This window comes from Rhinoraja longicauda, chromosome 28, assembly GCF_053455715.1.
Source record: "Rhinoraja longicauda isolate Sanriku21f chromosome 28, sRhiLon1.1, whole genome shotgun sequence".
Taxonomy (NCBI): domain Eukaryota; kingdom Metazoa; phylum Chordata; class Chondrichthyes; order Rajiformes; family Arhynchobatidae; genus Rhinoraja; species Rhinoraja longicauda.
The window spans coordinates 11298800-11326067 of NC_135980.1; the positions used below are offsets into that span (position 1 = coordinate 11298800).

The window sequence follows — 27268 nt, forward strand, 5'->3', positions numbered from 1 at the left end:
GCAAGGCTCGGTGCTGGGGCCGCAGCTATTTACAATATTTCTTAATGATTTAGATGAAGGAATTAATAGTAACATTAGCAAATTTATAGATGACACAAACTGGGTGGCAGTGTGAACTGTGAAGAGGATGCTGTGAGGATGCAGGGTGACTTGGATAGGTTGGGTGAGTGGACAGATGCTTGGCAGATGCAGTATAATGTGGATAAATGTGAGATTATCCACTGGTGGCAAGAAGAAGAAGGCAGATTATTATCTGAATGGTGTCAGATTAGGAAAAGGGGAATTGCAACGAGACCTGGGTGTCCTTGTACATCAGTCACCGAAAGAAAGCATGCAGGTACATTAGGCAGTGAAAAAAGCTAATGGCATGTTGACCTTCATAACGAGAGGATTTGAGTACAGGAGCAAAGAGGTCCTACTGCAGTTGTACGGGCCCTGGTAAGACCACACGTGGAGTATTGTGTGCAGTTTTGGTCTCCTAATTTGAGGAAGGACGTTCTTACAATTGCGGGAGTGCAGATTAGGTTCATGAGGTTAATGCTCGGGATGGTGGGAGTGTCATATGATGAAAGAATGGAACGACTGGGCTTGTATTCACTGGAATTTAGAAGGATGAGAGCAGATCTTATAGAACCATATAAAATTATTAAGGGATTGGACATACTAGATGCAGGAAACATATTCCCAGAACCAGGGAACCACAGTTTAAGAATAAGGGGTAGGCCATTTAGAACGGACGAGGAAAAACTTTTTCACCCAGAGTTGTAAATTTGTGGAATTCTCTGCCTCAGAAGGCAGTGGAGGCCGATTCCCTGGATGCATTCAAACGAGAGTTAGATAGATCGGGCTAGCGGAATCAAAGGATATGGGGAGAAGGCAGGAACGGGGTACTGATTGTGGATGATCAGCCATGATCACACTGAATGGTGGTGCTGGCTTGAAGGGCCCAATGGCCTACTCCTGTACCTGTTTTCTACATTTCTATGTAGTGTGCTTCAGTTTAAGAGGATAATTGTGTTTGGCACCAAAGTAGCTTCCAGTCAGAATCAGATCTGTCATTGATCAGACCTGTCAGCGATTAACTTCTATTGCTTCTAATGGCTGTGAGTGAAACAAGTATGGGCACATCTAACCACTTATTTAGCACTGATTTTCCATTTTTATTCCCAGCCAGAGTACGAAATAATTATTTCTCTGGGATACCAAGTACTATTCTTCTGTGGTTAGAGTGGATTGAAAATTAATAGATTAATGAATGCCAAATTCATCACTGATGTGGGTTGGCTCAGTGGTAGAGTTGCTGCCTTACAGCGCTTGCAGCGCCGGAGACCCAGGTTCGATCCGGACTACGGGTGCTGTCTATACGGAGTTTGTATGTTCTCCCCGTGACCGCGTGGGTTCTCTTCGAGATTTTCGGTTTTCTCCCACACTCCATAGATGTACAGATTAGTAGGTTAATTGACTTGGGTATTTGGTATAAGTGTAAATTGTCCCTAGTGTGTGTAGGCTTGAGTTAATGTACGGGGATCGCTGGTCGGTGTGGAATCGGTGGGCCGAAGGACATGTTTCTGTGCTATATCTCCAAACTAAACTAATCAAGGATAGAACATCATTACAGTACTGGTTCTGCCAACCCTTCTGAACAGCTACTCTGGAATAGACCTCCGGACATATCATTTTAGGGAACAAAAATTGTGCTATCTTGACCGCATGCAATCACTGGAAATAAATTAATTTGGCACGTTTTCAAAAAGCATTTGATCATTTCTTTTGTACCTTGGGATAGAGATTTATAATGTCCGAGTTTGATGCATATTTTCATTCTGCTGGTGATCTTGAGTAACTGTACCCAAGTGACTACTCCAAGAAGAGAAAAATGCTACGCTTTACTTTCCTAAATATCTCTGTTCCATCAAAAACATCAAATGCAGGCCCGCATTAGCACAACATTTTTAATCAGTCCAAATATTGGTCATTTGTTATTATTGTAGCTTGGAAATCGCTGACATTTAAATTGACCAGAGTCCTGCATGTCAGTGTTTTGAGGTTGGTCGGCTGGCTGTAGCGAGCTTGCAAAGCACTGGGAGAAGTCCAATTGATTGCCTGATCTTACGGCTTTTGAATCGCAAGCATTAGTAGTGACCTGTAAGACCCATGAGCCAAAGATAATTTTGTCTTCCTGGTCGGAGAAGACGGTTTAAACATCTATGACCAGTTGTGTGGTGATTGTAATTTCACTCTCGAATGCTGCGTGCATTCACTTGCATGCCATCTCAATTGAATATAAATAAGCCTTATGACTCAAACTTATTGAAGCTCTGCCCATACTAGATTGAATGGAGAGTGGGTGTGGACTGTATTTGTAAGTGGCAATAGTAAAAATGCTCCTCTCACCAGAAGTTTAAAAAGCTCTTCCATGAAGACAATAGTTTGTTTGTAATTTGTGACTTTCCAGTGTATTACAAATTCAGTTTTAAAGATTTTATTGCTGGATCATTAAATTACAAAGCTCTTTTGTTAAGGGTTTCAGCACTGGCTATGCCTATTCTGTTTCCAGACAGAGGCCTTGTTTGAGGTCTGCGATCCTGGGAGCTGCCTTCTTTGCCCAGTTCTCTCCTTTTCATCCAGTTCATCCTGTAATCTTAATAAAGATCTCAAAGTTCAGTTTCACTTTGAGCAGTGCATTAACCAAGCCCCACTCCCACATTTAAAAAAAAAACCTGACTGAACCATAGTTCAGTTACGTGGAAGTTCAGACTTTCCATATGTGTAATAGCAACTCTTGGGAAAACTGGATCACTCTTTCACTTCTCGTTGGCTGCAAGGCCGAGCGATGCTGAATTCCCATTAGATTCCAGGAGTCAGGAAAGACAGCTGGGGGCTAAATTGCTAACAGTAAACTGGATTAAATCCAGATTTCCAATCCAAAAGGAAAAGTAATTTAAAGATATGAAAGTATTTACTAGTTTTGTGAAACGATGTTTAAATGCAGGCCAGGAGCTCCTTATCTTTTTAGTCTGTATTTGCTCAAAATATGTGTAACTATAGTCATATGCATCTCTCTTACAAATGTAACTTGATAGGAGTGTGGATTTTCAAAACCATTTTATTAATGAAAACTAAAACTTACAAAAAAAATTAAATTTGAAACGTGTCTACATCTGGATCCTTTCTACAACATAATTTTTTTAAATGAATATTTACAACAGTTTTACATTAAATTCACAGTCAATTCAGTACAAGTACATTAAGCCAGATACTCTTGAAGTGTTGGCAGATGTGTAAATAGATCTGTTGTTTCTTCGAAGACATTGCATTTTAATGGGTGTTCTGCAGCTAATACTAGGCACAATGTTTATAATCTTTTCTGTTTTCATTAGTCAGCATTAATCATACTCCAAACCGCACACATCTGAGAATAAAACTGCTACTCCTTTCCCAGTAAGACATCTCAAAGTCCTGCATTGGGCCAGTGTGACATTGTCACATCAGCTTAATGCGAGATTCCTGAATCAGACTTCCCATTGTGACATAAAGTTAGCATGAGTGGTCTGTTCCCTGGCATCTGCTGCATAATCACACAGAATGCAAGTGCCCTTTCCACAACTTGTTTCTTAACTGCATCACTCTTTTAGTTTGAAATTTATTCTAAAACTAAAATCTATTAGAACCAATTAAAACTAAACATAGTCACACATGGACATAGACCATTTGGCGCAGAGTTGGTGCTCACCATCAAGCACGCATTGACATAAATCACATTTTATTCTCTTGGCATTGCTATCAGTATTCACTGCTTTCCCCTCCTGTTCCAATACTTGCTTGATTTACATTGGCAATTAACCTACCAGGGTGCATGCCTCTGCAGTGTGGCTGGATACCCACTTGGTAATGGAGAATGCCCACACTCCACAAAGACCGTAATGGAGGTCAAGATTGAACCCAAGTCACTGGAACTGTCAGACAGTAGCTCAGACGCATAGGAGGGAACTAGATGCTGGTTTACACTGAAGATAGATACAAAATGCTGGAGTAACTCAGCGGGACAGACAGCATCTCTGGATAGAAGGAATGGGTGGCGTTTTGGGTCAAGACCCTTCTTCAGTAACTCTACCAGCCTCACCACAACATGAAGTTACTATTACAGCAACATCACCTCAAATTCTAATTGAATTACCGCTTTGAAGTCAGGATACGTGATATCAAAATGTGGTCTGAACCTGCGTATGTTCTTAATGAGTGCACGAGTAAATCAGCTTCACCAGTAGCTGGGATTGAAAAAAATATATTTGAATTTCTATTAAATGACTTCTCAGAAACAAGATGTCCAGCTTTTTATAAAGATCTCACCATGAATACCCGGTTTCACTCCTGCTTTCACCTATCGTCAAACCTTTCACCAATGGTAACTGGATAATGATTCGGACTTATTTTTTATGACTAAGGTAGGCTAGAAAAAGTTCTTGTTACAGCATAGTTGGCTCTGTACTTCTCAGCTTCTTCATTGAGGTATTGGCTACAAGTGTGTAGGGTGGAATGGGGACGGGAATCTTTAACTAAGTGTCGTAGGTAGTCATGAACTTAAGAGTGAACACTAAGTTTTAAATCATACACCTAGTGCACTAAAGGACATCTGAAGATGGCGATAAATGGTAAGAACAGGAGTAGCTCGAGAGTAAAAGGCAGTCCACACCCCACTTACATTCCAGAAAGAAACTAAGTAAACAATGTGGAAAGCTGCCCATGTTTACTAATACTGTGGTCTGATTGCTTTGCTATTATGCTGGGAGAGTAATATCTGTTATGTTCACACTATGAAATATGCAGATAAGAGATGAGTTACAAATGTTTCCCCATTCTCTGGCACAGACACCTAAAAGCTCTCGAGTGCTTCCCCTCCTTACTTAAATTGAGATCTTGTTTGTCTTAAGATAGACACAAAAAGTTGGTGTAATTCAGCTAGACAGGCAGCATCTCCGGAGATAAGGAAGGGGGGACGTTTCGGGTCGAGACCCTTCTTCCAATCCATGGATAGTTGAAGCCCATGGCCACATTTCAGGACTAATCCACTCACAAGGTTGGAGTTGAGTGAACAGTTAATGTTTGTCTTGCTCAGTGAGTATTTAGCCTTATTACAGTGCCCTGTTTCAGTCCAGTTAAAATCCATTAATACCATAGTCATAATGAATCAAACTGAAATACATTCTGCTTTGAAATGAGACAGATGTTTGATAGATTGACAAGTAAAACAAACTGCAGCCCTAAAAAGTGCCACAAGAACATCCAAACCACCTTGTGTGGCAGGCCATCACCACTGGCAATGTGGACTGAAATTTTGGACAACCCAGAACATTTCTCAGGTATTCCATGTCTGATAGATAGTTGTGAATTGTTACATTATTCATGGTTGATCAGGATTCAGCTGAAGTATACAGGTGAGACGATCTATAAAATCTTCAACCAGTGGTGTGTTCTTTATAGTCACACAATTCTCTGTTTGCTATGCCACATTAATCTACTACTCGTGCAGTTGCGCTACATTTCACACAGTGCAGTTGCCACATGAAGTCAATCAAAAGTTAATTCCGCTTAACAGATCTTCAAGTCCATTGAAGATCTTTGGAAGATTATGCTTAACTTTTAAAAGTACTACTAGGTTTAAAGTGAGGGAAGATTTAATAGGAACCTGAGGAGTAACGTTTTCACACAAAGGGTGGTGAGTGTATGGAACAATCTGCCAGAGGAGGTAGTTGAGGCAGGTTCTATCTTAACGTTTAAGAAACATTTAGACAGGTACATGGACAGGTTTAGAGGGACACAGGCAGGTGGGACTAGTGTAGATGGGACGTGTTGGCCGGTGTGGGCAAGTTGGGCGAAGGGTCTGTTTCCAAGCTGTAAGGCTCTATGACTACTAAAGGCAGATTAAGCTATTTTCTATTAGTGCAACAGTTTCACTGGATTGAAAATAAAACTCTCATTATTAATTTCCTCTCTTGTAATGATTAAGTGTCAACCATGACGATGTCTGTCTGACAAATCATTTTAAAGACTAGTTTTACAAAGTTCATTATGGGTGGCAAAATTTTGAAGTACTGAACTATTGGCAAAAAATGTTGTTCACTCATGAGAATGCAACTGTTTAGGTTTATGGCTACCTATACGGTCACTAGACTTGGCCACAACACTACATCTAGTGAGAGGATGATCATTTCTAAGTAAATCCTAATATTTTGGTTGAAGCCCATGGCCACATTTCGGGAATAATTCATTCACAAGGTTGGAGTTGAGTAAACTGTAATGTACCAAAATTAATTTGTAGACACAAGGAACTGGAGATGCTGGTTTACATTTTTTTTTTTTTAAACGCAAAATGCTGGTGTAACTCAGCGGGTCAGGCTGCAGAACATGGACAGATGACATTTTGGGTCAGGACCCTTCTTCAGACTGTTTCAAAACTATCGTGAACTTTATTTTTAAACACGGGTGTCAACTATAACGCTGCGGAGGGTGGCAGTGGAGGCTGATACGGTTGTGGCATCTAAGAGACGTTTGGATAGGCACATGGATATATATGCATGGAATGGAGGGATTTGGATTATGTGCAGGCAGATAAGAGATGGTCTTGTCACCATGTTCGGCACGGACATGGTGGGCCAAAAGATAAGTTCCTGTGCTGTTCTCTTCTATGTTTAGTTTAGTTTAGAGATACAGCATGGAAACAGGCCCTTCGGCCCATCGACCCTGCATCGACCAGCGATTCCCCTACATTAACACTATTTTACACACACTGGGGACAATTTAAACACATATACCAGCCAATTAACCTACAAACCTGTACATCTTTGGAGTGTCGGAGAAAACCCACATGGTCACGAGGAGAACATACAAACTCCGTACAGACAGCAGCCATAATTGGAAGCGAAACCGGGCCTCCAGGCGCTGTAAGTCAGCAACTCTAGCGCTGCGCCACCGTGCCACCCTTACTTAATCTCCACATGAAAAAAACAAGTGGTGTGAAGGAATTTGCAAAAGACCAAAAGCAGCCAGGAATCTATTATCACTGTGAAAGCACAGCAGCTTTAGTGGCAAGTGGTTTCACCGAAGCAAGTAATTACCAGATTTCTGGCATTGACAACCTTTCAGCAAAATTCACAAGTCTGAAACAACTCTGGTCCACATCTGTTCTTGAAAAACTTCCTCCTGTTAGAAGAATGCCCACACAAATATTCGCATTACTGCATATCGAAATCCCAACCAGCCCTCAGTTAAATGGGTTAACTGATGGCAGTGGCATCCATGTGTTTCCTGGTTGCCATATCTCACTCTTTGGCATCCCATCTTAAGGTCTTTCTTCATTTTTACTCAACATAATACAATTCCGGCATCAAATTTGGTTGAAAAAAAGCATGCAAGGCTGTTCAATTGCTGCCACAGAACAGGCAATTGGGTGCAACAGTACCATCTGGTGGTCAAAGAAATTGCTTTCCCCTCACATTGGGACGTGTTATTTTTGGTGTTGGTGGCCATGGGACTAGAATCCTGTAACAAAAACACCCTATGTATATTTCATCAGTTTCAAGAAAAGAAGAATTTTGAATGGATTGAGTGTGTGAGATAGTAGATTTTGCTTCACAATGCTGGGAGAATGCATGTGTCTCGGGACTGGGGTGCAGCAGTTAGTGCTGCTGCCTCACAGTGCCAAGGACTCAGGTTCAATCCCAACCTTGGGTGAAAACTGTCTGGAGTTTGCTCGTTCCAACCTATGACCATATGGTTTCCTTCCACGTCCTAAAAGAAGTGCAGGTAGGTCAACTGGCTCTTTGGGGGCAGGTAAGTGGGAAAAGAATTAAAGGAAAGTTGATGGGTGCATAAGAACGATCAAACTGCAGGGTTGCAGAACCCCCCCCCCCCCCCACCAGGAATGGGATTGCTCTGCTGGAAGTCACAGTATTTTAAAGTTGAATCAGCAGAAAAAAAGTTTGAGGCACACAGAGACTCATTTGCATTGATCAACAATGTCTTTGTGTAAAGATTGTAGTAGCATCCAAGCTATTACCAGTTTAGATATACATCAGACTTATTCTCCACCAATCCTAGTGATTCCAGCTCTCCTTAAGAAAGTGCTGTTGCACACACGAGGTACCTTCTCCAAGTGATGATTTTTCATGTGCACCTACAGTATATCACATGCTATTTGGACTCAATAGTCTATCCAGCTGCTTAGATAGAGACCAATTCCAAAGACGTACAGGTTTGTAGGTTAATTGTCTGTGTTAGAATTGTAAAGTGTCCCCTAGTGTGTAGGTTAGTGCCAGTGCATGGGGTGATCGCTGATTAGCGCAGACTCGGTGGGTCAAAGGCCTTGTTTCCGTGCTGTATTTCTAAAGTCTAAAGTAAAGTCTAAAAGCTGAACTTTCCATTTGCTGGGTCTAAGGGTGCTGAGGCCAATGCATTGCAGCACCAATGCCACCCTTGTTAAGATCATCAGCAGACCAAGATGAAACCTGGATTCATCTGGTCCGTATAATATTACATATCTAATGGTTAAATATTCTAACACTCGGCATGAAATCTTCCACATTCAATTAACTTAGAAGTACAACAATGAAAGAATAATATTTAGTTTAGTTTAAAGATATAGCATGGAAACAGGCCCTTTGGCTCAACGTCCAAGGATCGCACGTTCACATGCTCAATCTACTACACACAAGGCCGATTAATTTACAAACCCACACAACTTTGGAATGTGAGAGGAAACCGAAACACCTGGAAGGAAACCCACGTGGTCACAGGGAGAATGTGCAAACTCCACACAGAAAGCATCTGAGGTCAGGATGGAACACGGGCCTCTGACACTGAGGAAGCAGCTCGGGTTGCTGAATATTGGTAAAATGTTTTGTTTTTTTTCTCCCTCCGAGGATCTTTGCAACAATACAGAGGTCCCCTATTATTATATTTTTTAAAACATCTAAAGGTCTTTGAAGATAAACACACGAGATATCTGGCTCACCAGAATGCAATCATTTTAACTATGAGTTACAGGCTTCGTTCAAGTATTTGTCCAGCTGGTGATAGACACAAAATGCTGGAGTAACTCAGCGGGACAGGCAGCATCTCTGGAGAGAAGGAATGGGTGACGTTTCGGGTCGAGACTGATGCATTGTCACCCATTCCGTCTCTCCCAAGATGCTGCCTGTCCGGCTGAGTTACTCCAGCATTTTGGGCCTATCTTGGGTTTAACCCAGCATCTGCGGTTTCCTCCTACATACTTGTCCAGCTGGGTTTGTGACTAAAGCAGCTTTGAGTGAACATCAGTTTTGACGATATGACTTCATTTTACTTTAACATGATTCAGGCGTTTTATTACAAGTATGCTACAAATACTGACTGTACTCAGATCTGTGCCTCCAATTTCCTGTACATTCCTGTCCTCTTACCAAAAATACTACGCACAGCAGTTGTTAAACTCAACTTTTGGCATCCCACATATATGATGTTGCTTTTGTTCCTTCCACTGTCCTGCTGGAAAACAGTGCCCAGCCACTGTGTTCAGCTGGGTGCTTCATGGATACGAACTCCAGCTTTTAGAAAATGACTAATCTGCTGAGGTTCCAATAGGAAAAGGGAAGCAGCTTCCAAGACACATCCTCTCTCCACATGGCAGTGTGAATATTTTGTTTAGTTTGGTTTAGAGGTGCAGCGCGGAAACAGGCCCTTCGGCCCACCGAGCCTGCGCCGACCAGCGATCCCCAAACACTAACACTATCCTACACACTCAGGACAATTTACAATTTTTCCAAAGCCAATTAAGCTACAAACCTGTACGACCTTGGAGCGTGGGTGGAAACCGGAGCACCCGGAGAAAGCCCACACGATCTCCAATCTCCAAAGGGACAGCATCTGTAGTCAGCATCAAACCGGGGTCTCGGGCCCTGTGAGGCAGCAGCTCTATCGCTGCGCCACCGTGCCGACCCACCATGCTCTGGACTCATTTAATCTGTATCGGTGAACGTGAATAGTCAATGAAATGAGTGCACATTAAGTTAGAAAGTTGACATGCTCAGAGGAGAGCAAGGAGTAGTTGGGAAGACTTAGGTTAGTGTCACACAATATTTTGGGCGTCACCCTTTGTGGATTGCTGGTGTTTTATCTCCACAGCTGCAGAAGGTCCTGAACTCAACCGTGCCCATGTGCAAAAGAACAAATATCGTAAAACTCCCTCCTGGCTGTTCTGACAGTTGTAGATGTAATTCAACCTTAGTTGTCTAACTTTTTTATACTACACAATTCTACCACTCCAACTTTTAGAACAATGCAGGCAATTCTCCCCAGCCCCTCCCACCCGAGTGAGTGCCAGTAACTACTACTATGTAAATATCTTGGCTTGGGGCTCAGGCCCTGTCCCCAGCAGCCTTTTACAAGCGAGCTTTCACCTCTTCATCCAATTCATCAATGTGTTTCCAACTCACCCTGCAGGCACGCAGAAGTACAAGGCACGGGAAGGTAGCACGAGAGGGGCGGGGATTAAATAAGTCACTCCCCATATTTCTACAATACATTACTTGACTGTAGTGTCACTGAGGATTCCAGCATTTTGTTGTCTCAATGCTCACCATCCTCTCATCGTGGTTAGACACCCACCGGCCACAATCTTAAACTGGCCTCAATCTTCGCTTTCTGCCTCTATCACAAAAAAACTATTCAAAACAGAAAACACTAAACAATCACATTTGGTGATGTCTTTCCGCATTCACCATTCTCATTTCCTGCCCTTTTTTTTCCAGTTTTATTCCTTTTCAGTGTTGCCAACGGTCCAGCTGAGGTTAACTAACTGCAGGCCTCCAGCTGATTATAAATATGTTCCAGAACTTTAAAAGAGCTTTGGTCCTTTGGTGTTTTATTGGCCAAGGAACCCTTTAATACAAAACATGAAAACATTAATCATTCACCAGATTAAACTGAAATAAAAGATTGAAAGCAATGTGTATCTTAAAGCACCTCGAGGACATTAAAGTTGCCATACAAATGCACCCTTTAACACCCATGCCTTTATTACTATTTAGTTTAGAAATACAGCGCGGAAACAGGCCTTTCGGCCCACCGAGTCCACGCCGACCAGCGATCTCCGCACACTAACACTTTCCTACACACACTAGGGACAATTTATAATTTTATGAAGCCAATTAACCTACAAACCTGTACGTCTTTGGAGTGTGGGAGGAAACCGGAGCTCCTGGAGAAAACCCACGCAGGTCACGGGGAGAACGTACAAACTCCATATAGACAGCACCCGTAGTCAGAATCAAACCCGGGACTCTGGCGCTGTAAAGCAGTAACTCTACCGCTGTGCCACCGTGCCAATGTCGATGTGTACAGAGAATGGAGTTACTTGCAAAGCCACATTTCAACAATGTGTGGCCATTTTATTTGCTGTGCGATAATCACTCCTCTGAAAGAATGGATCGACTGGGATTATATTCACTGGAATTTAGAAGGATGAGGGGATTTTATAGAAACATATAAAATTCTTAAGGGATTGGACAGGCTAGATGCAGGAAAAATGTTCCCATTGTTGGGGGAGTCCAGAACTAGGGGCCACAGTTTAAGAATAATGGGTAGGCCATTTAGGACTGAGATGAGGAAAAACTTTTTCACCCAGAGAGTTGTGATCTGTAGAATTCTCTGCCACAGAAGGCAGTGGAGGCCAATTCACTGGATGTTTTCAAGAGAGAGTTAGATATATCTGTTAGGGCTAACGGAATCAAGGGATATGGGGAGAAAGCAGGAATGGGATACTGATTTTGGATGATCAGCCATGATCATATTGAATGGCGGTGCTGACTTGAAGGGCCAAATGGCCTACTCCTGCACCTATTTTCTATACCATTCCTTGCACAAAGCCTGTGCCCAACATACAATACTGATATTCTACAATGAAAAACACCACATCAGATGTTTACCCTGTACAATGACAATAAAGATATATTGTATTGTATTGTATTCTAAATCCATATTAACTGCTTGATACACCCAAATACCTCATCCAGATCCTCAAAGACGGCATGGTGGCGCAGCGGTAGAGTTGCTGCCTTACAGCGAATGCAGCGCCGAAGACTCAGGTTCGATCCTGACTATGGGCGCCGTCTGTACGGAGTTTGTACGTTCTCCCTGTGACCTGCGTGGGTTTTCTCCGAGATCTTCGGTTTCCTCCCACACTCCAAAGACCTACAGGTATGTAGGTTAATTGACTGGGTAAATGTAAAAATTGTCCCTAGTGGGTGTAGGATGGTGTTAATGTGCGGGGATCGCTGGGCGGCGCGGACTCGGTGGGCCGAAGGGCCTGTTTCCGCAATGTATCTCTAAATCTAAATATAAAAATTTAAATACATTTAAGGAATATTCAAGGAAAAATACTTACTTTAACTTTGTCTAAATATGTTGTCTGCTCATTCCATTTGTCTTTAAACTTTACAATGTCTGAAGCAGTTTTATAATATTCCAGGAGCAGCATCTATCAAGAAAATCTAACATTATTAAAACTGTCTTCACCCTTAACTTTGGCCCGTTCAGTGCGTTCATGTTATATACGTGTGCTTTTTCTTTGTCACTTAACATCAGTAAAGTAATGCAAAGAAACAATTTGGATCTGTGTGCACATTGATGGACAAATAGGGCTGAAAATTGAAACCATGGCAACTTAACAGCTGACATCAACCATTTTGGCTTCTAGTTGGCTCTTTGTAAGAGCAATTGTATTCATCCTTACACCCCCATTTTGGTCCATAACCTCAAGTTTATCTCCTCAAGTTATCTGTCCAACTCACTTTAAAAAAATTTTTTATGGCTTCAACATCAATCAGGATGATTCCCAAAAACATTGTATCAAAAAGATTCTCAGAGAGCATGGAAACAAATAGCCCAACTAGCAATCACCCATGTATTAATCCTTTCTTCTAGCACTTGGCCCATTGCCTTCCATGTCTGGGTGATTGAAGTGCTCCTCTAGATACTTCTTCAATGCTATCAGTGCATCTGCTTCCACCTCTCTCTTAATATTTGTATCCTGGGGAAAAGACTTGACTGGTTTTTCGATTGCAACCATGTATTGTCTTTCCGTTGACTGGTTGGCATCCTACCCTATTTTTTTGGAGCAGGGAAGGTTAAGAGAGGACATGATTTACAATTGTAAAATTATGAGGCGGGTATAGATACGGTAGACTGCAAGAAAGATCTCTCCTTATCAGAGGTGAAGTTTAAGGTGAGAGAGAGAAAGTTGAAAGGAGTTTTATGAGGTAAGTTCTTTGCAGTGTATTCCAGATACTCTTGGGTGAAAAATATCCCCCATCAGAACCCCTCTAAATCTACTAACCCTTTAGCCGACATCTAAATCTTCTAGATTTATTCACCTCTGATAAGGAGAGATCTTTCTTGCAGTCTACCATATCAATACCCCCCTCATAATTTTACAATTGTAAATCATGTCCTCTCTTAACCTTCCCTGCTCCAAAGAAAAACACCGTGTCCAGTCCCTTGCCTTCACAAAACCGCTCCATTCCAGGCATCGTCATTGAAGGTAGAACATGGAGGATAGGAACAGGCCCTCAGGCCCACCATCTCTGCGCCAATCTAACTAATTCCGTTGGCCTGCACATGTATGGATCTCTCTATTCCCTTCTTGTTCAGGTGTTTGCTTAAACGCCTCTAATCATTGCTATCACATCTGCTTCTCCTACCTCCCCTGGCAGAGTGTTCCAGGCACCTACCACCCTCTATGTGAAAAAAAAACTCACCTCATAAAACTCCTTTCAACTTTCTCTCTCTCACCTTAAACTTATGCCCTCTAGTATTTCATATTTGTATCCTGGGGAAAAGACTTGACTGTTTTTTCGATTGCAACCATGTGTTGTCTTTCCGTTGACTGGTTGGCATCCTACCCTATTCATGCTTCTCATAATTTTATGCAACACTGTCGGATCGCCCCTCAACCTCCAACGTTTCACAGAAAGCAGTTCACGTTTGTCCGACCTCTTGTTGTGGTTAATATACTCCTGTCCAGGCATCATTCGTGTGAACCCCTCTGCACCCTCACCAAAGCCTGCACATTGCAGCTGTGGTGCGATCAAGAGAACTACGCACTATAATCCAAATGCGGTCTAACCAATGTTTTATACAGCTGCAACATGCCTTCCCGGCATTTATACTCAATGCCCTGACTGATAAAGGCAAGGGTGTTGTATGCGTTCTTTACCACTCAATCCACTTGTGTTGCTGCTTTCAGCGAGTATAGACTTGCACCCCAAGATCCCTCTATAAATCAACGCTCCAAAAGGTCCTGCCATTTACTGTGTACTCTTGCAAATGCACCTCCGCTGAAAGTCCATCTGACATTCCTCCACCCAAATTTCCAACTGACCTATATCCTGACCACCTGTAGGCTAGCTCTCACCTATACATGGGGATAATTTACAGAAGCCAATTAACCTACAAACTTGCACGTCTTTGGAAAGTGGGAGGAGACTGGAGCACCCGGAGAAAACCCCACGCAATTACAGGGAGAACATACATACTCTGTACAGACAATGCCTGTAGTCAGGATCGAACTCGGGTCTCTGGTGCTGTGTGGCAGCAACTCTACTGCTGCGCCATTCTGGCCGCCCTGAACGTTCTGGTTAACCTCTGCACCTTTTCCAACTACAATTAGTGTGCCTAACCAAACTTTTTAACAGCTGCAACATGACTTCCTGACACTTGTATACAACGCCCCCACACTTATACCACAACAATGTATTCCAAAGCATTCAAAGGTGCACCTTCATGTTGTGAAAGAAATCAAACTCAGATAAAAGCACAGAAGTACCATTTCATGAAGGACATCAGAGGTCAGAAATGTATCCTGCACATAGGTCATGTCTACCTCCATGGGCATGCCATAGTCGTTGGGCTTTTGCTGGAAAAGAATAAAGTAGATTAAAAGAATACAGGCCACAACAATACAAGAGGCCACAGACTCTCAGCAACATCAGCCAAAATACTCCACCGTTTCCTACAGCAATAAATTTTGTCAAATGCTCTGCCGTGTAACAACCCAAAGTACCACATGTCCACATTCCCTCTTCACCCACTACCTGCAGTCTAAGGATAGAATTCTCGGCCACACAATTCTAGTACTCTCTGGAGCAGGTGCAAGTGTGAATAGGTCACCATTCTGCTTGATGACTGCTGCCGAGGCCAAATCCAAACTAAATCCTGGTTTGATTCAATATCTCCCATACATCCTTCTCCTTCAGAACAAGGGAAGTTCTCGACTTCCACCTTCAACATGATGCCACCACCACCGGTACCTTCTCCGACTTCACAGTGAATTCAACAACTTTGGATAACGAGCCTTCCTTTACGCTCTCCGCACTCTGAGAAGGCTGTTCCGGGAGCTCAATGGTCTGCTCTTCCATCTCCACCACATCCCACTCCCCTTCCCAATGCACCTTCCCATTCTATCGTAAGAGATACAACTCCTGACTTTCCACCTTTTCCCTTCTCGCCATCAGGGACAACCAAACACTGCTTCCATGATTCACTTGCATCTCCCTTAATTCCATGTACTTCACGGTGCTCACAATGTGCTTCTTTCTGCACTGGGTAACAAACACTGATGGGATGATCGCTTTGCAGATCAGTTTGTAAGGGCAGCCCTAAGCTTTCCATTGCTTATCATTTTAATTCTCCGCCCCATTCCCATCCTCACGCCTGTCTTTGGCCCTTACTCTGTTCCAGACATAGAAAGGTGAGGAACAGCATCTCATCATCCAATGTGGCACAGCACAACCCTCACAACTTCACTGTGAATTCAACAATTTTGGAGAATTAGCCTTCCTGGATTATATCAGAATGATGCATTGGAAGGAACTGGAGATGCTGGTTTACACCGAAGATAGACACAGAAATGCTGGAGTAACTCAGCAGGTCAGGCAGCATCTCTTGAGAGAAGGAATGGGTGACCTTTTGGGTCGAGACCCTTCTTCAGGACTGCCTGTCTCGCTGAGTTACTCCAGCATTTTGTGTCTATCTATATTAGAATTAGCTAATTGTAATGAAACATTAACTTTAGTTCTATGATGCATAGGTCAAAGTCAACAGGCTGGCCGGGAAGTGAGGGTTGGATAAAAGGTCTGGCTTGGCATCGATTCATAGAGGATAACAAATGGGATCAGTTGTGCAATCCTGGTAAGGATGGGTTCATATTCTAAAAGCATCGAACCTCACGCTGCCTCAGCAAGGCCAGCAGCATAATCAAGGACGAGTCGCACCCTGGCCACTCCCTCTTCTCCCCTCTCCCATCGGGTAAAAGGTATAGAAGTGTGAATACGCAGACTTCCAGATTCAGGGACAGTTTCTTCCCAGCTGTTATCAAGCAACTGAACCATCCTACCACAACCAGAGAGCAGTTCTGAGCTACTATCTACCCCATTGGAGACCTTCGTACTATCTTTGATCAGACTTAACTGGACTTCATCCTGCACTAAAAGTTTTTCACGTTATTCTCTCGATCATGTGTCTGTACACTAGGGATGGCTCGATTGTAATCATGTCTTCCCGCAACACAAGCTTTTCACTGTACCTCGGTACTCGTGACAATAAACTGCATTCAAACCATCTGCAAGCACAATTCATGCCTGCAGACAGGTTGCAGAAGAAACACAATGGCAACGAAATGGCCTCAGCATTTTTTGGCCATTCTATAACAACACTTGGCGATGAGGTGGGAGAGCAGGGTTACTTACCTCTGGCGGAGGAAGAACCCAAAATGGAGACATTTTTGATTCCAAATTGCTGCTTCCTTGATGATAAGGACCTTAAGTTAAACAGAGAGTTGTTAGACTGTTTCTCTGTCCCTTGGGCATTTGTACCAAACAACAAAGCCAGAGATACCCATCTATCAGCACAAACAACCACAGCACAATCCTTCACCATTCCACCTTTGTTTTAAACTCAGTGAATTAACTACAGCACGGTGGCGCAGCGGTAGAGTTGCTGCCTTACAGCGCTTACAGTGCCAGAGACCCGGGTTTGATCCCGACTAAGGGCGCTGTCTGTACAGAGTTTGTACATTCTCCCCGTGGTTTTTCTCCAAGATCTTCGGTTTCCTCCCACTCTTCAAAAACGTCCAGGTATGTAGGTTAAAGGTTAATTGACTTGGTATAAATGTAAATTGTTCCTAGTGTGTAGGATAGTGTTAATGTGCGGGTCGCTGGTCGGTGCGGACTTGGTTGGCCGAGGGGACTGTTTCCGCTCTGTATCTCCAGTTCACCTTGCCCTCGTAAGTCTTCCACTTTTAACTACCTCTCATCCCCAATTTACAGCTTCTGGTTGCTCTGCGTTTTGCTTATTTTATCTTGTCTCGTGCCCACTTGCAAGAAAGAAAACGTGAGCATCATTTTGGCATTAACCTACTAACTGGGACTATCCAAATGACTTTCCTTCTGGTTCCTCTGAAGATGATGATTCTTTCTGGCTTACACTTTGGTTGCTGCCAGGTGACTCTGACCCTTAACTGCGAAGGTCGATACATCTTATGGAGTCATAGAGTCATTAAGTATGGAAGCAGGCCCTAAGGCACATTCGTGTCCTCTTGCAATATCAAGCAGCCATTTACATTAATCCTATACCAATTTTAATTTATTCTTCATATATGCCCATCAAACCTCCCTCCCCAAAAATTCTACCACTCACCTGCACACCAGGGACAATTTACAGTGGCCAATTAACCTATCAACCTACAAGTCTTTAGGATGTGGGAGGAAATGGGAGCATCAGGATACCAAAAGAGAATGTGAAAATATCAAATACATAGAAAGAAAAAAAAAAGACATTTGATTGGAGCGCAGTGGTGGAGTTGCTGCATCCAGCACCAGAGATGGGGATTCTATCTTGACTCCGGGTGCTGTCTGTACTGAGTTTGTACGTTCTCCCCCTGACCTGCGTGGGTTTTCTCAGGGATCTCCGGTTTCCTCACACACTCCTAAGACGTACAGGTTTATAGGTTAATTGGCTTGGGACAAATGTAAAATTGTCCCTAGTGTGTGTGTGTGTGTGTGTGTAGGATAGTGTTAATGTGCCGTGATCACTGGTCGGTGCTGACTCGGTGGGCCGAAGGGCCTGTTCCCACACCATGTCCCTAGACTAAACTAAAACTAAAGTAGACCCCATCCAAGGTCAGGATTGAAACTGGGTCGCTGGAGATGTGAGGCAGTGTCTCTGCCAGCACCACTGTGTGTGTGTCTAGGCAATAAATGACACTCATCTATTCACAGCCTTGGCAAAGAGGCAGTCAGGAGGAGCCAGGATGTTGGCCAGCTTCCCAGAGCAGAAGGGACAAGCACCGTGCTTGGCAGCTGAAGAACCCCAGTACAGCAGAACCTCGGACAAGGGCTTCAGAAAGATTGCAAATCTCGAATTTATGAAGTGGTAAATTCCTTTAAACCAATGCTGTCAAAACTCTTTCTAGTCATAAGAGTGATACAGCGTGGAAACAGGCCCCTCGGCCCAACATGCCCACACCGGCCAACATGTCCCAGCTACACTACTCCCACCCGCCTGTGCTTGGTCCATATCCCTCGAAACCTGTCCTATCCATGTACATGTCTGTTTCTTAAATGTTGGGATAGTCCCTGCCTCAACTACCTCCTCTGGCAGCTTGTTCCATACACCCACCACCCTTTATGGAAAAAGGTTACCCCTCAGACTCCTATTAAATCTTTTCCCCTTCACCGTAAGCCTATGTCCTCTGGTCCCTGGTAGTATAGTATCTCAACCCCTTTTATAGTATGGATCCATCCACTCTATAATTGTCTGGCTTCTCAAGTTACTAATACCAACAACATCTTATAATAATAATAATGATAATACTAATAAATTGTATTTGTCATATGTAGGTTGGCACAGGGTCAACGGTACAATGAAATGTATTTGACAAGACCACGGGTCACCTCAGCAGTAATATTCCAAGGATAAATAAGATTAAAAATAAATAAATAAATACAATTTAAAAAAAAGATTACATTAGTAAGGTAAAAAGACGATATTAAAACTAGGTAAAAAGTCAATATTAAAAATAATCAACATATATGATTTGAAATGTATTTATGAGTTCAGAAGCCTGATGGCCTGATGGTAGAAACTGTTCTTAAGTCTGGTGGTACGTGCAGCCATACTCCTGTATCGTCTGCCTGACGGTAACAAGGAGAACAGCCTGCGTGCTGGGTGGCTGTGGTCCTTGATGATGCTGCGTGCCTTCCGCAGGCACCGCCGGTAGAACATGTCCTGAATGGCCGGGAGAGTTGCCAGTGATGTGCCGTGCCGTCTTCACCACTAACTCTCTGTAGTGATTTGTGGCTGTGGGCAGAACAGTTCCCGTACCAGACTGTAACGCAGCCCGTCAGCAGGCTCTCGATGGTGCATCTGTAGAAGTTTGTGAGGATGCTGGCGTTCATGCCAAACTTCCTCAGTCTTCTCAGGAAAAAGAGCCGCTGGTGGGCCTTCTTTGTTATTGTGTCCGTGTGCAGTGTCCAGGAAAGGTCCTCAGTGATGTGCACACCGAGGAACTTCTTCCTGCCAGAGCCAACATTTTATTCATCCGTGAACCAACAGCACTATTAATCTCCTTCAATTTATTTCCAAATCTCCCACGATATTCCAACTGCCCAACCAGCAAATAGAAAATAACTACAAGTAGCAGAATTGCTCGTCAACAGCCTGGGCCCACAGTTGGCCTGCTTTACCATAACACTGCATTCATCATAGGCCAACTTATTTGCAGTATTCGGACATTTCACACACAATGAATCCCTTACCACAGATAAGTGCTAGACATGGCTGGAAGCTGTTAGTGGTTCCTTGCAGTTTTAACTGGTAGTCCATCTGAGAATCGATGTCTTGCAGAGAGGGCAGGGGTCTTGCGTATGGATGACTGTGGTACCAACCAACCAGCGATAATCCCCGTAGGAAGAGACTCTGGCAAATCTGAGGAAGCAAACCATAATTAGTTCAGGGAAGATACAGATTCTCATGCTGCTACTTGGCTGTCCTAAGACCAAAGCATGCAGTTGCTGCATATACACAGTCTGAAGAGAAGTCCCAACCTGAAAAGTCCCCTGTCCATGTTCTCCATGGATGCTGCCTGCCCCGTTGAGTTATACCAACACTTTGTGCCTTTTCTTTGTAAACCGGCATCCTGTTTTTACAGTCCAAAGGGTCCTGCCCCGAAACATCGCCTATTCATCTTCTCCAGAGATGCTACCCGACCTGCTGAGTTGCTCCAGCACGTTTGTGTCTGTTTTTGTAAACCAGCACCTGCAGTTCCTTGTGTCTACAGTTGCTGTATAGGCCGTGTCTACAAGGGCTTAGCTGTTAACATTTTACCAGCATGGGCCAATTCCAGGGCCAAAACATTGATGTTTTGATCTCATGTGAAGTAGGATGAAATGCCTACTATCTGAAGGGATGCCCACGATAAGTAAAGGAAAGGTTGACTCCAGCACACCCAACATGCATGTTGCTAGCTGGTCTCAATTGTAATAACTCCTTGGAGCACCTTTATGTAGCACCTTTAGTTTAATTTTAGTTAAGAGATAGAGCGCGGAAACAAGCCCTTTGGCTCACCGAGTCCACACCGACCACCGCTCCCCACACATTAACACTATCCTGGGACAGACACCCATGCAGATTTGTACCATGCCAATTAACCTACCAACCTGTACGTCTTTGGAGTGTGGGAGGAAACCGAAGATCTCAGAGAAAACCCACGCAGGTCACGGGGAGAACGTACAAACTCCATACAGACAAGCACCCGTAGTCAGGGTCTAACCCGGGCCTCTGGTGCTGTAAGGCAGTAGCTCTACCGCTACGCCAACTGTGCCGCCCGGATTAGTTAATGAAAGATCCCAAGATGGTTCAAAGGAGAGTGAGAAGACAACTTTGATGATATTAAAAAACAGAAAATGCTGGAAATACTCCACAGGTCTGGCCGCATCTGTGGGAAGAGAAACCGAGTTAATATTCCAAACTTGATCTTCTTCAACCTGAAATGTTAACTCTGTTTCTCTTTTAACATATATGGCCGGATGTGGAACATACACACAGGACAGGACAGAGTGCAACGCAGGAACAGGCCTGTCGGCCCTCTATGTACGTGCCAGCCGTGATGCCGATTTAAACCGCACATCCGCCTGCACGTAGTCTATATCTCACAAACCCCCTGCTTGTCTCTGTGACCTGCTGACGATTCCCAACACTTTCAGTTTTTATTTCAGATTTCCAGCATCTGCACTTTTTTTGTTTGACTTTCAAGACAAACTTCGACAGTTAAACAGTCACCCGTGCAGATTGGTAGATTTTAAGAGACGACTTTAAAAGAAATCGGAGGGGAAAAATGAGAGAGAAAGCAAAGCCCAAACGTTCAAACATAGCGGGGGGGGGGGGGGGGATCTCATTAAAAAAAAACACCCGATCACGAAGGGCCGAGATAGAGTGGATGTGGAAATGATATTTCCAGTAATGGGAGAGTCGAGAACCAGAGGGTATGGGCTCAGAATGAAAAAGCTATGATTGAATGACGGCGTAGACTTGATGGGCCGAATGGCCTAATTCTGGACCAGGTCCATGAGTGATACTGGTGGAAGCAGCAACCAATTCCATTGAGCACTTGAATCAGCAAGGCACACTAGGCTACACACCAAATATTAGTGCAGATAGGGTCTGGACATGGTGAGCCTAGGAGCCTGTATCTGTGTTGTATAACTCTGATTATGAATACAGATGGGCTGATAAAGATGATGAAGAATAGTTTTCATGGTCACGTTGGACACCACAAATAACTTTAGGAACAGTTTACCTACTGTGGCAGGAGTGAAGATAGAGTTCAGGAACTGAGTTGATTCCGGCCTGTGTTGTCCGAGTTTAATCAAGGACTTGAGTAGAAAAGGATCTGGAGAAAGGGCCAATGTTTATGTGAACAGAGGAGTTAAGGATGTTTTAGTTCACCTCTTAAGAGTGAGAGGAATGTATCCAAGGAGAGTGAATCATTGACAAAACTGCTTTAATGAGGGCCAGAAAGATAAGTTGGGTGCTGCAAATACTGTCGAGAGATCAGAGGCCTGGTCTCCTGAACAATTTAGTTTACATGATAATCATCCTGTAATTGCTTGAAAGTCCAATTTAGATATAATTCCAAACACAGGAACTTGTACGAAACAGACTTCCTCTTGACCATCTCAACACATTTCTACATAGCCTCCTTTATCAATGTGTATAAAATCATGAGAGGAATAGATGGGGTAGGTGCACAGAGTCTCTTGCCCAGAGTAGGTGAATCGAGGGCCAGAGGACGTAGGTTTAAGGTGAAGGGGAAGAGATTTAATAGGAATCTGAGGGGTAACTTTTTCACACAAAGGGTGGTGGGTGTATGGAACAAGCTGCCAGAGGAGGTAGTTGAGGCAGGGACTATCCCCACATTTAGGAACAGTTAGACGGGTACATGGAGGTTTGGAGGAATATAGACCAAACGCGGGCAGGTGGGACTAGTGTAGCTGGGGCATGTTGGCTGGTGTGGGCAAGTTGGGCTGAAGGGCCTGTTTCCACGCTGTATCACTCTCTGACCTCCATAAATACATGCTCTAACTCCCACCAAATCCCATTCACTGATCATCTCCGTGGATGATCTACAATTGCTACTAAAAGCAGCACCAATGATTTTTAAATTCTTCTCTTGCTTTCAAAGCCCTTTGTGCCTTTGCCCATCACCACCTTGGTAAACTTTAATTCCTCAACCCTCTCACATATTTGCTCTCAATTATCCTGGAACTCAATTATTCTATGACAGGCCAAATACTTCAGCTGCAAAACCCTGCATTCTGGATTCCTGTTCTGAACCTCTTTGCCTCTCCTCTAAGTCACTCCTTAAAATCTACTTCATGGAGGAAACCTTTGATCATTTGAGCTAACATCTACAGTTTCCCAGCTGGTATCAGGTAAATGAACCATCAAAATATCCACATCTAAATAGTACTGAGCTACTATCTACCTCACTGGAGACCCTCAGACTATCTTTAGTCGGACTTCACCGGACTTTAATCTTGCACTAAATGTGATTCCCTTTGTCGTGTATCTGTACACTGTGGACAGCTCGATTCATGTATAGTCTTTCCGCTGACTGGTAAAATGCAACATAAACTGCTCACTGTACCTCGGTACACCTGGCAGTAAATTAAACCAAACTAAACATGTGGCACACAATATTCAATGTCATGCATATGCATCGTGCTGGGAGGTTTTGCAATGTTAAAGGTGATATATAAAGACGCTATATAAATACAAGATGTTGTTAACATTTACAGCCTGGTTATAACGATGCAGGGTTAGTAGAGGATAACTGGGGCAGATGATATTTTTAAACCTTGGTCTGAGTTAAAGTTGAAAGACAGAAGTAACACCTGACATCTAGCAGTCTGGCCTTACACCCTTGGTGGGAAATGGGCCAGACATCTATCATTGGATGTAAATGGAGGCAGATTTACTGACCAGCCTCTAGACTAATGCAACAGACACAGTGGTAGCATTGCTGCCTGACAGCGCCAAAGACCCAGGTTCACTCTTGACCAAGGGTGCTTGTCTGTACAGAGTTTGCACGTTCTCTCTGTGACCACATGGGTTTTCTCCTGGTGCTCCGGTTTTCTCCCACATTCCAAAGACCTGCAGGTTTGTGGGTTAATTGGCTTATGTAAATTGTCCCCAGTGTGTAGGATACAACTAGTGTAGGAGTGATTGTTGGTCGGCGTGCTCTCGGTGGGCCGAAGGGCTTGTTTCCGCGCCCTATCTCTATAAACTAAGAGTTAAGTGTCATCACAGGTTATGGTGCTCTTAGGCTCCACTGGGGCACACAAATTGGAGGACTAAACTAAACCAAATTCACAAACTCAGTAAAGCTTCTACAAACTCTACTAAAGCTTCTGAGCTCTACTCAGTAAAGCTTCGGCAATGGGACAGGTGTTCAGTTGGCTTGAAAAGGGCAGGATTTGGCTCAACCGTGGTGCTGTTTGCCAATACACCACATTTCTCACTGGGGCAGTGTCTGGATCATACATGCCACTCAAATAGCTGTCTCTGCTAAAGAGATACGACCTTCAGGAGCATACGCAGGGGAACCTGGGAAAATAATGCTTTACCTCTTCTTCAACTGCAGAGGCAGAATCCTTGTCAGAGAGCCGGATTCGACATGGGAAAGCTCGGAGAATTGTCAATACTGTCAAAACATACACATCAGTCAGCAGGGAACTGGACTCCAAACGAGGGCAAGACAAGATATTATAGACATCAGCGTCCGTCTACTGTGGCAGAATCGGGCGTTTTACCCTAGCTTCATTCTGACAGAACAACGCGAGGGAGGGAGGGAGAGAACAGGTAGGAAGATAGAGGGAGGTGCGGGGAGCTGGGGGGGGGGGAAGCGCTAGTGAGCGAGGGCAAGAGCAAGCCGCAGGGGGTCCAGTGAGCAAGAAACAAAAGCAAACCGCACATTTTGCATTTAACAGTGATACACAAGCAAACGTTAGTTTGAATAGATTCGCTTGGCTTAATCCCTGTCATTCTGTCCTCATTCATGAGGGGAATAAATCAGATATGTTATTGCTCCGCTAAGTTTTTTCCCCCACTCATTTCACGTTTGGGGATCGTCAAGCGCGTAAAATATGTTCAGTTCCATCCGAGTCTGACAGGGACATTCTCACAAAGGGGGATTTTTGTCGAGCTCCAAGACTGCATCTATCCGGAAAGGGCACTCTCTATCCAGAATGTAAAGCTTAAAAAGCACTCGATGCCACTGAATATGTACGGCTTGCATGTTTGACTCCCAGACGATTGTAAAAGGCTGAGAGTTTAAATAAAATAAGTTCAGATCTTCGTACGACCGTCAGTAAGGTATCACATGATAGGTCACAATTAAAGTTAGGGGAAGTGGAGTCAAGAGTAGCTAAAGTTGGATGGGTATTAAATTGATTAGAAGATCAATAGATGCAAGGTGAAGGAGTGGGTGCAGGTTGATTAGTCGGAGAAGAAGAAGGCAGAAAGCAATGCTTCACAATGATCACACTTACTCATAATTTACATTGATGGCGTGGATGTGGCAACAAGCAACTCAATATCATAATCTGTGGATAGTACCAAACTGGGAGGGGGACAGAGCTAAAGAGGGAAAATGGGGTACAACACGTAAGGACATCAGAAGACCCGTCACTTGAGCTGTTAAGTTGTAAACATCTGTTAACATGGGGACATTTAATCTGGCGCAGTCAATAAACAAGTAGAGATATCCTGGGACACAAATGAATAATTGATCCAAAGCAGCTTTGCAGGTCAACCAGGCATTTAAAACGCAATTGAAAAGCTGAAAGTCATTTTTTTTTTAGGGTACAGAATTCAAAATTAATGAAGCCGTTACAATTTGCACAGGGATTTCAGCAAGCACAGTACATTTTTGGCCTTCCTTCGATAAAAAGGACTTTGAAACATTGGATAAAGTGTGGAAAAAAACCCCCAAGATTTGCAAAAACAGAGATTACAGTAATAAGGAAAGATTGAATAGGTTAGGGCAATTTTCTTAAGAACAAAACAAGATTTGGAGAGTCCCCGATGAAATGAGTTGGATGGAATGATTATGGGGGGCAATTGCCAAGAAACGGGTTTTTGCCACAGGTGGGTATTGCATGTAACTTGATATTATGATATGTCAACCAAAGATGACTGGAACATCCTTGGTTTAAGAAATCGTTATCATGATTTACGCCCATCTAGAAGCTGTACGGCTGATGTAAGTGTTTCAGAGCCCCTGCTGAGGGAAAGATAGATCAGCCATGATTGAATGGCGGAGTAGACTCGATGGACCGAATGGCCGAATTCTGCTCCAAGAACTGATGAACTCATGAAACCATGGGGTCAAGTTCAGAGCTCCCAGAAGGTGGCAGTACATGGGGATAGAGTCGTGAAGAAAGCACAGGCCGAGGCTTTGAGTAGAAGCATTGGGCTGTCATGTTGCAGTTGTACAAAACATTTTTTTAGGTCAATTTTGGAGTATTGTGTTCAGATCTGGTCACTACACCACAGGAAGGACATGGTAGTATTAGAATGTATAAAATCATGAGAGTAATAAATCGGGTGGATGCACAGAATCTCTTGCCCAGAGTGGGTGAATTGAGGGCCAGAGTACATAGGTTCAAGGTGCAGGTGAATTTTTTTTCGGGTAACTGAGGGGTAACTTTTTTTTTTACACAAAGGGTGGTGGGTGCATGGAACACGCTGCCAGAGGAGGTAGTTGAGGCTGGAACTATCCCAATGTTTAAGAAACAGTTAGACAGGTACATGGATAGGACAAGTTTAGAGGGATATGGACCAAACGCCAGCAGGTGGGACATATGTAGCAGGGACATGTTGGCCGGTGTGGGCAAGTTAATAGACAATAGACAATAGGTGCAGGAGGAGGCCATTCAGCCCTTTGAGCCAGCACCGCCATTCAATGTGATCATGGCTGATCATTCTCACTCAGTACCCCGTTCCTGCCTTCTCCCTATACCCCCTGACTCCGTTATCCTTAAGAGCTCTATCTAGCTCTCTCTTGAATGCATTCAGAGAATTGGCCTCCACTGCCTTCTGAGGCAGAGAATTCCACAGGTTCACAACTCTCTGACTGAAAAAGTTTTTCCTCATCTCAGTTCTAAGTTGGGCCGAAGGGCCTGCTTCCACACTGTATCATTCTATGACTCTATTAGAAAGAATGCAGAAGCGATTCACCACAATGTTGCCTGGAGTAGAGGGAATGGATCGGCTGAGATTATTCTCACTGGAAGATACGAAGCTGAGTGTTGACCTTACAGGGATTTATAAAATGATGAGAGGAATGGAATGGTAGATAGCCAGTCTATTTCTTTGAGTGGAGGTCAGACTGGATGCCTGTGACTAGTGCTGGGCCCGTTACTGTTTGTCATCTACATCAATGATTTGGATGAGAACATACAGGGCAAGAGCAGCAAGTTTGCTAATGATACAAAAATTAGTGGTTTTGCAGATAGTGAAGATGGTTGTGAACGATTGCAGCAGTGGGCGGATGGCCAGGTGGGCGGAGGAATGGTTGATGGAATTAAATACAGAGAAGTGTGAAATGTTGCATTTTTGGACGTCGAACAAGGGCAGGACCTACACGATGAATGGTAGGCTTCTGGGAAGTGTTGTA

At 43.6% G+C, this 27268-nt stretch overlaps 1 protein-coding gene across 1 annotated transcript in view; it reads right to left on the reverse strand.

Annotated features, from left to right (window-relative positions):
* Positions 1–10319: 10319 nt before the first annotated feature.
* The window catches only part of mpnd (MPN domain containing), a 36049-nt gene continuing 19100 nt past the window's right edge, over positions 10320–27268 (reverse strand). The window contains exons 8-13 of the mRNA XM_078423860.1: positions 24216–24292; positions 19848–20016; positions 16779–16849; positions 14858–14947; positions 12419–12511; positions 10320–10914 (exon numbers count right to left, since the gene is read on the reverse strand). Coding sequence (XP_078279986.1) covers positions 10828–10914; positions 12419–12511; positions 14858–14947; positions 16779–16849; positions 19848–20016; positions 24216–24292 — 587 coding nt within the window. The 3' untranslated portion in view covers positions 10320–10827. The remainder of the gene's footprint in view (positions 10915–12418; positions 12512–14857; positions 14948–16778; positions 16850–19847; positions 20017–24215; positions 24293–27268) is intronic.